Source organism: Nothobranchius furzeri, chromosome 2 (genome assembly GCF_043380555.1).
Source record: "Nothobranchius furzeri strain GRZ-AD chromosome 2, NfurGRZ-RIMD1, whole genome shotgun sequence".
NCBI classification, from domain to species: Eukaryota; Metazoa; Chordata; class Actinopteri; order Cyprinodontiformes; family Nothobranchiidae; genus Nothobranchius; species Nothobranchius furzeri.
The window spans coordinates 90,173,091-90,185,155 of NC_091742.1; the positions used below are offsets into that span (position 1 = coordinate 90,173,091).

Consider the following 12,065-nt stretch of genomic DNA (forward strand, 5'->3'; position numbering starts at 1 on the left):
TATATATAATATATACAAATATATATATTATACATATAAATATATATAATATACATAAATATATATATATATATATAATATATAAAAATATATATATTATACATATAAATATATATATAATATACATAAATATATATATATATATATATATATATATTATATATAAATATATATGAATATAAATAAATATATATATAAAATATATATATAAATTTTTGTTTTTTTATATATATATAATGGTCAGTTTTCAATGTAAAGTTTGACCCCTTCAGTATCTGGTCGACATGGTGACAGGAGTCTGCATGTGTTGCTTTTAATCTGCCGGATCCTGCTATTCCATCAGCCCGGGCTGTCTGCAGCTCGGAACACATGATAGCAAAGTGTCAACAAACCGTTCCCTTCTCAAGGCCCTTCTGTGCCAAGCCTGGACTGTTTCTCTGTTGCCGGTCCTAAACTGTGGAACGAAGTTCCAGTCACAGTTCGACTGGCATCCACCTTGGCAGATTTTAAGTCTAGAGTAAAGACGCACTATTTTACCCTTGCTTTTAACAGTTAGCTGTTAGTTTGGCTTTTACTACTCTTATTTTATCGTCTATTGTAAGGTTTCATTGGTACTTTTTTTGTCGGCTTGTCTTTTTTTTGTTGGCTATATTTTATAGTACTGTTTTATGTTTGTTTGTTTTTTCTCTATTATTGTGCGACTGTTCAGTACTTTGGTCAGCCTTATGGCTGTGTTTTTAAAGTGCTATATAAATAAAGATGGTATGATATGGTATGGTATGGTATGGTATGGTATGGTATGGTATGTATAAGAGTGGCTGTTCTCAGCATGAGTTAATCATTTGTATAATAACGATAATAATAATTATAACAATGTTTGGATTAATCTGTGCTTAAATCAACAAGGTCGATTGATCTGTGCTTGAATCATTGAAATGAAATGAATTATTACATTCAATAGTTTATAGTCAGTAATGTTGAAATGACAAGGCAATCATCACCCGCACGCAGACACAAGGACACATTAAAGTTAAGTTAAACTCATGACACATAGATATTTCTTTACCCCAGATCAGAGCATCCGGTATCTCAAGAAAGTGTGCTTTCTGAGGTTGTCTTGGTACTATCCCTTAACATGGCACGCTCCGATTGGCCAAGTAAATCATAACATGAGAATATTAAAACAGAATCACTTACAGTGATTCAACAGTAGGAGTCGGAGTCACATTCCAGCTTTCCATCATTCAGCATTGCAGTTCTAGAGAGCACTTCAGAAAGGCTGTCCGGAGGGACTCCTCCGTAACCTTGAGCAATTTTGGCAAGCTGCCAAAACCCTGCTAACAGCTGCCTACCGCTGACACAGCAAACGCTTCCTGCAGAACAAAGTTTATATTGTTCAGACTTCTTGAGAGTCCTCCTAGACGCAACGGCTCAATCCATCTGTCATGACCCGGGACATCTCTGGACTGGAGAGTCGGTGCTATGGGCATTCTACAGCCCTCGGTGCCTAGAGGTCATCTGACCTCCCTGACCTTCGGATCCACGAAGAGGGTCTCCAAGAAAGGGTGAAGTAGACACACAGATAGCGTCTGATGCCTTTTTGATAATAATCAACCGCATAGCTTAACGCAGACCAAATTCCTTCCCGTTTACACCCAGAACTCAGCTTTTCTATATACGAACGTTCTGATAACATCATATTCACACGTAGGCACCATACATCACATTCCATCCACCGAGATTCATCCACCACAGTAAATATTAGTTAACTTGTCATGTTTTAATTGTTTGGAAAATAAATTCCTACTTTTATAAACCTGACTCTTTCTTGAATCAAGACGAAGTGTTCTACAATCCCTGAATAAACAAAGAATCCTAGAATCTTCTGATTAAACACACAAAGACCAAGCAGGTTGATATTCTATATTTATACAGAGTATCACAGCTTAATGGCCATAAGTAAAGGTAATATATTAAGCTCTTAGAGCACTACATTTACCAACTCCTACATGGTCAATATATAAGTCAAAATTGACCCTTTCTGGACGTTACACCTTAATGGAGAAAGAGGTTCTTTTGCTCTCCATTGGTCTTCTCAAGACGTTTAGCAGGACCTGATGGACTATCAGGGAGCTGTTAAGGAGGCAAAGTCATCTTATTTATCTCAGCTGATTTCTCAAAATAGGAACAAGCCACATGTTGTTTTTAACATTTTAAGTAGTCTGCTGGCTCCTCATGTCAGCACTCTAGGGGCGTCTCCTGGGATCTATGTGAAAAGTGCATCTATCTCTTTTCTCACAGACAACATTTTAAATATAAGACACTCTGAATTCTGCATGCACTGACATCCTGCCCACTATAGTATGAGAGGGACAGCTTTGTGCCAGAGCGTCGTTTTCTGACTGCCGTGATAAAACGGAGATTTCACCAAATTGTGACCTTTACCCTAGTGCTATTTAACCTTCCCCTCACCCCTGTAATTTCCACAAATGGTCAGTTTTCACCTACAGATTGACCTACAGGCCATCGGCCATCTACAGACCTAATTCCATCCTATGAGGTGGATTTTATATTCTATCTGCCAACAAGCCACAAGATCCTGCACCGCTTGTTAAAGAGCAAGTCACCCCCAAATCACATTTTTTTTGCTGATAAACTATAAAAGGAGTGTCTAATCGTGCTACAGACACGTGTCGTCAATAATTTGGCACTTCAGTGCATCTTGGTTAAAATTTAAATATTCTGCCTAAAACTGGCAGTGTTGCGCCGTCGTCAGGGAAAAATTCTGCACTGTATTTGAATTTAAATCTGCCACCGCTATTGGCTAAGAGGTATGCTATGATGCCATCTGGTATATTATGATGTCATAATGCCATTGTGAGCCTGTGTGTGTGTGTATTTGTTAGCGGCGCCGCCCTCTCGGTCTGCCAAGCAACAGCATTTGTTGCATTTTTCAAACATGAAGTGGGAGGGAAGTAAGTTTATTGTAGGGGGTAACTTGCTCTTTAACATCCTGGAATCATAACAATAATATTCTCTCCTCAAGGTCCCTCACAGAGCACCCTTTCATCTAAGACTCCTTGCTTCACAGAAGAAAGAAGATTTAAAAATTAAAAATTAACTTCTAAAACTTATAAGCTAGATTATCAACAAAATAAATGTTTGTATATTGTTGCTTATAATAATTATAAAATAATGAAATGTTTCAATAATCTGTTCTCAATGATTGATTGCATGTTTACTTGACAAGGTCATACCATTTGCACTCACACAAGAACAACTAAAGGTAAAGTTAAACCCATGACACATAAATAGCCTTTATCAGCCTGTTGTCAACTTCAGGGTTCATTTCAAGATCCTGGTTCTGGTCTATAGGGCCTTACATGGACAAGCACCATCTTACATTGGTGATCTTCTTAGTCCCTACACCCCCAGCAGGTCCCTGAGGTCCAGTGATCAAAGCCTACTAGTTGTGCAGCACCAGGCTAAAGACCAAAGGTGACAGATCATCTGCTGCTGTGGCCCCCAGACTCTGGAGCTCTCTCCCCCTGAGCCTGAGATCAGTGGACTCAGTGGTCTCCTTTAAAAAGCAGCTGAAGACTCACTTGTTCAAGCTGGCTTTTGTATGACCTTCTTCACCACTCTCTCTTTATTCTGCTCTCCTCACCTATTCCACCTTCCTCAGGATCCACCGATTTCCCTCTTTCCTGTTCACTCTCTCTCTTTCTTAACATTTTTAATTTTGTATTTATTTTTTTTTATTATATTTTAATCACAATTGACCATTTTTTGCTCATTTTAAATATATTTTTAACCATTTTCTAAATTCTTTTTTACATTTTTACGTTTTTTGTTTTTGTGAAGCGCCTCGTGATTTTTATCTTGAGAAGGGCTACAGAAATGATATTTTCTCCTTCCTTACCCCAGATCAGAGCCTCCCGTTTCAAAGAAGGCGTGTTTCTGAGATTCGTGGTAATAATCCTCAAACTTGTCAACCTCTGGTTGGCTACACAATCACAACATGAGAACATTAAAACCAGATTACTCGGGTTTTCCCCCAGTTCTAGAGAAGCTTCAGACCGACCACCTGAAGCACACCTCTTTAACCACTAAAGTTTTCGACACGTCGTCAAAACCTTTTTGCACCTGCGAAGCTGATAAAGCAAACAGTTCCTGCAGAACAAGCTGATTTGTTCAACTCCTTAGAGTTATTCCTGAGACGCAAACAAGTTGCAACTGTCGTTGTCGGTGGAGATTGCTCTGGACTGACCTGGTCGTACTGCAGTTAATCTACAGACTTGGGTACCTGGGCCTCGTTTAAACTACGTGTGAACACTCGTTTGTGTTCTTTGGCATTTTACAAATAATGAAGTGGCTGCATGTTTCTCTCACATCTTCTATTTTTTACATTTTTACCTGTGACTTTTCATTGTTTTCTTATGACTTTAACAGTGTTTCCATTTAAATGTGCTACATGAATAAAGGTTGACTTTATTTACAGGAGTGGCTAAAGCAGATCGCAGGAAGAGCATCAGACATCTCAGTCCATAAAAGTGCCGTTCTAGAAACAGCTGAGATACTCTGCAGAGCCGTCAAGCTCCCAGGCCGCTGGTACGGGACCCGTGCTTGGAAGGATCAGACCACCTGTGGAGAGTCTGAGCGTACTTTAGGACTCAGAAATCGTAGGCTTTCTAATTACCCACAATTCATGGCGTTTGATGCCAGAAAATAATTCCTGAGACGTTTTATTCACCCTGAAGAACAACTGGAGAAGATATGTGCTGAGTCATTTCCTCCTCAGCATCAAAAATGCCTCTATCACCTTCAGCATCAGTGAACTGAACCTCGTCAGTCTGTCCCGGTGCACTCTGGGATTTGTATTTCCTGTGGCATCACAGCCACAGCTGCCTTGGGGCACACTGACATAGGTGAGGCTGCAACCCGCAGGCACCGCTGATCCCTCTGACCAGCGGTTACCCTGGGTGGGGCGTCGTGCCCAAGGACACAACTACAGCAGACCCATAAGCCTCTGGTCATGGGGTGGACATTTAACTCCTCTTCCGTCGTCATCCCAAGGTGGAAGAGATTTATTTGCAGCTTGTGAAGCAGAATCCTTTTTACATGATGCCTCTGAGTCCCACTGTGACCCAGAGACATTTCCTGTTGCGTTTATGCAGTTTTTCTTCTGTCAGCATTAAATAACTTGTTTGACCGGTAATCAAATGATTCAACTGCATAAAGTGAAGCAGTTTGGTTTATTGTGGGACTTTGACCCTGAAGCACTCCCGTGTGATTTGAAGTCAAGACTTATTCACTCACGGCCGGTAAGCTCCTACCTTTCGTTTTACGCTTTTACACATTTACATTTGTCATGCTAGTTTTTTTAAATCTTGACTTTTTGGACTATGTTTACATCATAAGAGACCCCGGTTAGATGCTGGTCCGTATGTACCTTCAGATATTCCTGCTGAAATGACTTTGACCGACTTTATTTCTGATCCCTGGATGATCGCTTTGGCCTGTGTTGGACTGATCATCGGACTTCTTCTCTGTACCAAGTGTAAGTTTGATCTAATTTCCCACGTTAAACAGAACTGACCTGAATCCAAAAGTTAGAAACGCTTTTTAAAAAATCTAATCCTTTTTTCATCACAGCTAACAAGAAAGAGCGCCAACCACTGAGAAAACGTGACGATCGTTTGCAAACCTACGAATCGGTGCTCAAGACCATGAAAAGAGAATGGGACGGTCAGCTCAGGAGAAAACTTGCAGACGTGGAGGAGAGAAAGGAGAAAAACAAGAGGGAAGTGGAGTCGGTGGAGAGAGAGATCACACAGAGAAAAACACTCGACATACCGGAGGAGCTATTAAGACAGAAAGAAGAACTGCTGAAGGCTCAATGGAGACTGGACGACAAACAGAGACAATATGAAAAACAGCTGATTGATATTGAGAAGATGATGGAACCTCTGATGCCTTACATGACCTTAAACACAACCAGAGAGGTTGGTTAGGAGCAGAAAAACTACAGAAATCAGAATTCAACCTGCTTAAATGCTGGTTTTCAGCCGTCCTCAGATTGTTTTAATACTTTAACTCCCACCTTTAGATCCATCTGCTCTCTGCTTTTAATCCTGCTCCATTTGTTTAGTTTTTCTTCTTTTGTTTAGTTGGATTTGAGTTAATTACTGTTGATTTTGTTTGACATATTTCATGTTGCTCAGAGCTCTAAACTGGTGAAAATTCAGAATTGAACTTTATTGCTGTCATCGTTTTAAGAAGATGGAGAACCGGAGTAGACGTGGGTCAGTGTTCTTGTGTTATTTGGGAAAATGAATGACGTAGGTTTTATTTCTTGTTGTTTTGTTTTTCCCAACAGTGTGATGTAAAAATAACATAAATCATGTAACATGACCATGTGACTTTGTAACGTCTACAACATTACAGTGCTTCATTTTGAGTTTTTATTATAATTAATCTGGATCTGGTGATGCTGAAAACTGACATTTTATCTTCTGGAATAAAAACACTTTTATAGGAAAAAGCAGGTGAAGGTTCTCAGTCATCCAGATCAGGATAATCCAAAGGGGTTTGAACCCATTTCAGAAAGACTGAATTACAGACATGTGATTAAGAGAATAGCCGTTGTAGAACACAGCTTGTTTTATTAGCTCGGGTTCTGTTGAGAACTTTGACCCACCCAGAGACGGATTAAATAAATGGACTACACTAGGCAGGCTGCATTTTATGCCCCCCCCTCCATCGATGTTATTTAATGAATTGAAATCTGAAACTCACCAAAGTTACTAATAACAGTTCATTCACATTTTACGTAGCCTAGTCTTTGGTTACAAATTGGTTGTTTGTATGTAAAACATTCTATCAGACAATTTTTTGATATTAATTATACATCATTACACAGCTGTGTTAAATGCTAATAAATTATCCTCATCTTATCCATTGGGAGTGTCAATGTCAAGGCGGTACCAGTAAATAACCACCGCATCTTCGGGCTGTGTCTGCTCTGGGTCTGGCCTCTGGCTCTGCTGACTCGAGCAGGTTCACAGCTGTCGGACGGCTGCCCGAGCAGCCCGACAGAAACTTCTGTAAAGCCCCCGCTGTCTCTTCTTTTGTTCCTCTTCATCTTTTTTTCTTTTTACGTTTTGCCGCACCCGAAAGCATCGTGAAAGTTAGCCTACTCAAAAACACCTGCTAGCTTTGTTGTGTCCCGGTCTGACTCTGACCGCTTCTCTGACGTCCTTATTTGGGTGGCGCCCAAGTTGTAGAATACAGTCATGGGCTGGCGTTAATGTGACGTAGCTAATGTAACGGTCTATGGTTAAGATAAACAGTATCACTATTTTTAGTTAATTAATAAACATTGAAATAAACTGTAGATAGGAGTCCTATCCACAAATTACATCATAGGAGATTTGTACATTTAATTTTAAATTAATTAATTTTTAATTTTGTCCCTCTGTCTGGGCCCCATCCAGCCAATTAGGCCCTAGGCACGTGCCTACTTTGCCTTTGCGTTAATCCGGCTCTGGACCCACCAGCTCGTCGGGTCTACAGGTGTGGAGCAGGTACATACAGAAAGCTTTAGAAATGACCAATTTTTCAGGATTAGCTTTGTTTCTTAAGGTCTTCTGTACATTTCAGATTAAATACAATTTGGCAGACATTTTACTTTGAAATGTGTAATATTTTTAAACAACAAATGTTGAAAACAACATGACTACATGAAACATCCCCTTTTCTGAATGCTGAAGACCTCTTATGATGAATTATATAAATGGAAACAGTGTTCCCTCGCCCGGACATGGGTCACCGGGGATCCCCTCTGGAGCCAGGCCTGCCGGTGGGGCACGTTGGCGAGCACCTGGAGGCCGGGCTTTCACCCATGGAGCCCGACTGGGCACAGCTCAAAGAGGAAACGTGGGTCCCCCTTCCCATGGGCTCACCACTCGTGGAAGGGGCCAAATTCAATTCAAATTCAAATTCAAAAATACTTTATTAATCCCAGAGGGGTCGGGTGCAGTGTGTGATGGTGGTAGTTGAAGGCGGGGACCTTGGCGGTCTGATCCTTGGCTACAGAAGCTGGCTCTTGGCACATGGAATGTCACCTCTCTGGTGGGGAAGGAGCCTGAGTTTGTGTGAGAGGTTGAGAGATTCCGACTAGATATAGTCTGACTCACCTCGATGCATGGCTCTGGCTCTGGAACCAGTTTCCTTGAGAGAGGTTGGACTTTCTACCACTCTGGAGTTGCTCCCACTGAGAGGCCCCGGAACAGGGGTGGGCATACTTGTTGCCCCCATCGACATATAAATATTGGACAATGGGTTTCTATAGCCTCCAATAATAAGTTTTTGTGCTAAAATGGGAGGTGGCCACCACCGCCATTTTGACCGTGTCACAGGTTCCGACAAGCCCAGACAATTCCACAAAAGGGAAGAGAGGTGGAGCTGAGGGTGGGGCTGTAAGGCTGGGATCAACTGACAACACTCGGTCGAACTAGCTACAAGCTAACCTGAAGCTAACCCAAAGCTAATGCAGAGGTGGGAGCTAAGCTAACGGAGGTAGCAACCTAGCTACTTTATACATTATTTGCGCTGTTTTGAGCTTCACCAAGTCATGGAATTTAATAGCTTCGATTTCGACAATGAGTGCATTGTATGGTCCCTGTACCACACATGATCTATTATTCTAATGGCCTTTTTCTGTATTGTAGTTATCGTCTGTTTGTTACTTTTGTATGTGTTTCCCCAGACCTCTACACATTAACTCATATATGGCAGTAGTAAAGCGCAGTATAATATGTGCAGGGCTTTCTGATCCAACATCTTCTTTGCTTTCCCCAGGGTGGCAACGACCCCTGCCAATTTCCCCCGAACATAAGTAATGTGTGGCTTCCAACAGAGCTTATGGTCAATGATTTAATTTCATTTACTCTTTCTAAATATAGATTATCCACACAAATGGCTATTTTGGTGTTTTTCTGTTGGTTACCAAATAAAACCAGATTTATGTTATCTAGATTCAATGATAATTTATTTATATGAAACCACTTTTTTAATATCGTTAATTCCTGTGTGATCAACTCCAAGACCTGTGTCAATTCCACACCTGAACACAGTATATTTGTGTCATCTGCAAATATTACACACTTTAATGTTTTTGGTACTCTGCAGATATCATTTAAGTACATAATAAACAATTTTGGTCCCAGTACTGAACCTTGAGGTACTCCAGAAGCTATATCCATCAAATCAGATTTGTATTCATTTATTTGTACACATTGTTTCCTATTCCCTACATAGCTTTTTAACCAGTCCCCAACGATTCCACTAAACCCGTACCTTTCCATTTTTTAAAATAGAATTTCATGATCCACAGTATCGAACGCCTTTTTCAGGTCTAAACAAACTCCGAGTGTATACCTCTTATTATCCATACAGTCCGTTATCTCTTCCATTATTCATGCATTTTCATTTTCAGATTTGACATTTCAAATAGAATTTGCTGGAGTGTTATTTGAAAATTAAATTTTAAATGTTTGTTTTTTTCTTCATCCTTTTGATTAAGTCACAGAATAGGCAATGATGAAGAAGAAACTTAAAAAGCAGTTTGGAAGATTGCTTTTTCATTATATTTATGAGTCAGATTTGGCCGTGGTAATATGAAAATGAAATATAATTTCTGCTACTGCATAATAATATGATTTTGTTACACAAACGCTTTCATATTAAGCAGGTGTTTTAACTGTTAAGTTGTCTTTTAACCGTTAACCTTTTTGAGAATTTTTTGTTTTGCATTATTTTAATAAAGCTCTCCATCTGTTTGCACTTGTTTTAAAACCTTTTATGGCAATTAAACCCATTTTAAATCCACTGTCATATTTTTATGTTACCCCCTCCTTCACATTTTAACAACACATGTCGGGGTTGTAGCATGAACAAACAAATGTTTATTGGTTTATGAGCTGTGACCGTTAGTAAGGTGGAGCAAAGAGGCCGTGGTTCTGGGAAGTGTGGTGTTGACCCTAATGAGGAAGTTAAACCCAGTGTGACTCCCAGCTTTGATCATAACAATGTTTTCTCAAGGAAATTAAGAAAGTCGGTGATGAAATGTTTTACACTTTTTTCCTGCCTTGTTGTTGCTGCTCAAGACCTTCTGGAGTTACGAGACTCATTTAAGGAGTTTTTTGTTCTTAGTTTTTTGTAAAAATGAGAAAAAAACATGACTATGTGATTTAATCATTAACATTTATATCTTTAGTGTTTCATATGATTTGATTCTTCTGTGTTTCACTTATAACTTTTATAAAATGTTTACTTCTAATAGTTTTAGAGACAGACACCTGATTTTGATCATGTTTAACTAAACGTGTTAGGGTTGAGTTACCTGACCTATAGGACACATAGAACCGATCACAAGAAGCCAAGAGAAGTAAGACAACAATATTTTATTAATTGTGTAGTCACATGATCTCAGGCTCCTGATGGGGTCTGGAGGCAGAGACCAAACAGTGACTGAGAGCTGATTGAAGATAGGTTCAGGAGCCGAGAGCTTACAGTTCAGGAGGAGATGAATGGGCTTGTAGGAGGGAAGGTCAGGTCTGGGGCGGTGGCCAAGTTGGATGTAGTTCCAGAGGGGGAATGGTCAGAGGAGGAGGGATCCGGTTTCAGGTGAGCATCGGAGATCATGTCGGACTGAAACATCTGGGGGAGACGTGGACTTGGCGGGAGAGTTGGTAGTGGCGTGTGGAAGCAGGACAAGTTTAACTACAACAAGAGACTAGAGATTCAGCTCGAGAGGTTTTCTACCCACGATGAGTAACTATCCTACTCCCTGCTTCACTGGTAGCAAGACTGGTTGATGGAGAGATCAGCACCACCCACTTGCAATTAAGCACTCAGGTTGCTAGGAGACCACTCACCACCCAGACCATGACAGACCAACCAGTGTGTCCTGCTTGTTCATATCAGAAACTGCTGATCCAGCTGCTGTTTTGTAGACCAGTTCCTTTCTAAACAGTTAAGTAAATAACTAGTGTTTGTGGTCGTCTACATTGCTGTTGCACCTTTGAATTAAATGTATTTGTTTGTATTTTGTATCCGTTTTTTGCTGTAAAAACTGCATTAAATTTTATGGAAACACTGTTTCCCTGCAGGAGTGTGTTTGTGTGTGTGTGTGTGTGTGTGTGTGTGTGTGTGTGTGTGTGTGTGTGTGTGTGTGTGTGTGTGTGTGTGTTTGTTTGTTCATTTTCATCTATCTAGTCTGTTTAGATACACAAAAATGATCAAATTTATCAATTGTGGTGTTTTATTTTGAAAATTTTCTTGATTTGTGTTACATTTACCAGCCTTCCTCTTCTGTTTTGGTTTGACCTCCTACCCGAATTGACGCGGCTCACTCACGGCCCACAGAAAAATTAGAGCTCATGCCGAAAAGATCGCTGTACGCTGCAAGCCTTCGTGGCGCTTCGCAGCTGATGTCACCGAGAGCGTCAACAAGGGTGCCGAACAGAAGCGCTCGCAGGGGCGGATTGGGACAAAATTTCAGCCCTGGAATATTTCCATGGGTCCAGCAGTCAAAGTGCACACCGGGGGAGGGTGGGGTGCATACATGAATAACGAGTAGTGGGAGCAGTGCTTGAAAAAGAACATAAGTGCTGTAACTCCCCCTGGAAAAAGCATCTTTAATCCGCTCTAGTGTGAAACTACAACACCTAGACCTTTCACACCTGGACTGGATTATTTGACCAATAGCAGATTCCTGTGCTTGTGATTTGTGAACGTTTAGTAAAAAGAAATGGTAGCATATTTTGGCATCTGGACCACATTAAGACTTGCCTAGCTCAAAAACTAGGCCTGGACTGGATTATTGCATAGACTCATTTCAGATTTCTTTAAACTAAGTTTCTGGTTCGTGAAAGTTTGATAAACCTGATTTCTGAGGGGGGTTATTTGTGCCCCCCTCATTGCAAAATGACTATCATTAAAGCCATTTCGGTTTGAAACTTTGTCGGCTTGATGAAGTGAACAGCCTGTTTCAACAGTGG

General features: G+C 40.4%; 1 protein-coding gene across 1 annotated transcript; it reads left to right on the forward strand.

Annotated features, from left to right (window-relative positions):
• Positions 1-4,949: 4,949 nt before the first annotated feature.
• LOC107376864 (uncharacterized) lies at positions 4,950-6,956 on the forward strand. Its single transcript, XM_070548369.1, has 3 exons — positions 4,950-5,324; positions 5,422-5,560; positions 5,656-6,956. The coding sequence occupies exons 1-3, from the start codon at positions 5,223-5,225 to the stop codon at positions 6,012-6,014; spliced, it is 600 nt and encodes a 199-aa protein (XP_070404470.1). The 5' UTR covers positions 4,950-5,222; the 3' UTR covers positions 6,015-6,956.
• Positions 6,957-12,065: the final 5,109 nt, after the last annotated feature.

Coding starts and splice junctions, on each gene's coding strand:
- LOC107376864 (XM_070548369.1), top strand. CDS start 5,223: ATGATTCAACTGCATAAAGTGAAGCAGTTTGGTTTATTGTGGGACTTT. Junction 5,325..5,421: donor GACTTATTCACTCACGGCCG/GTAAGCTCCTAC, acceptor TTACATCATAAG/AGACCCCGGTTAGATGCTGG. Junction 5,561..5,655: donor ACTTCTTCTCTGTACCAAGT/GTAAGTTTGATC, acceptor TTTTCATCACAG/CTAACAAGAAAGAGCGCCAA.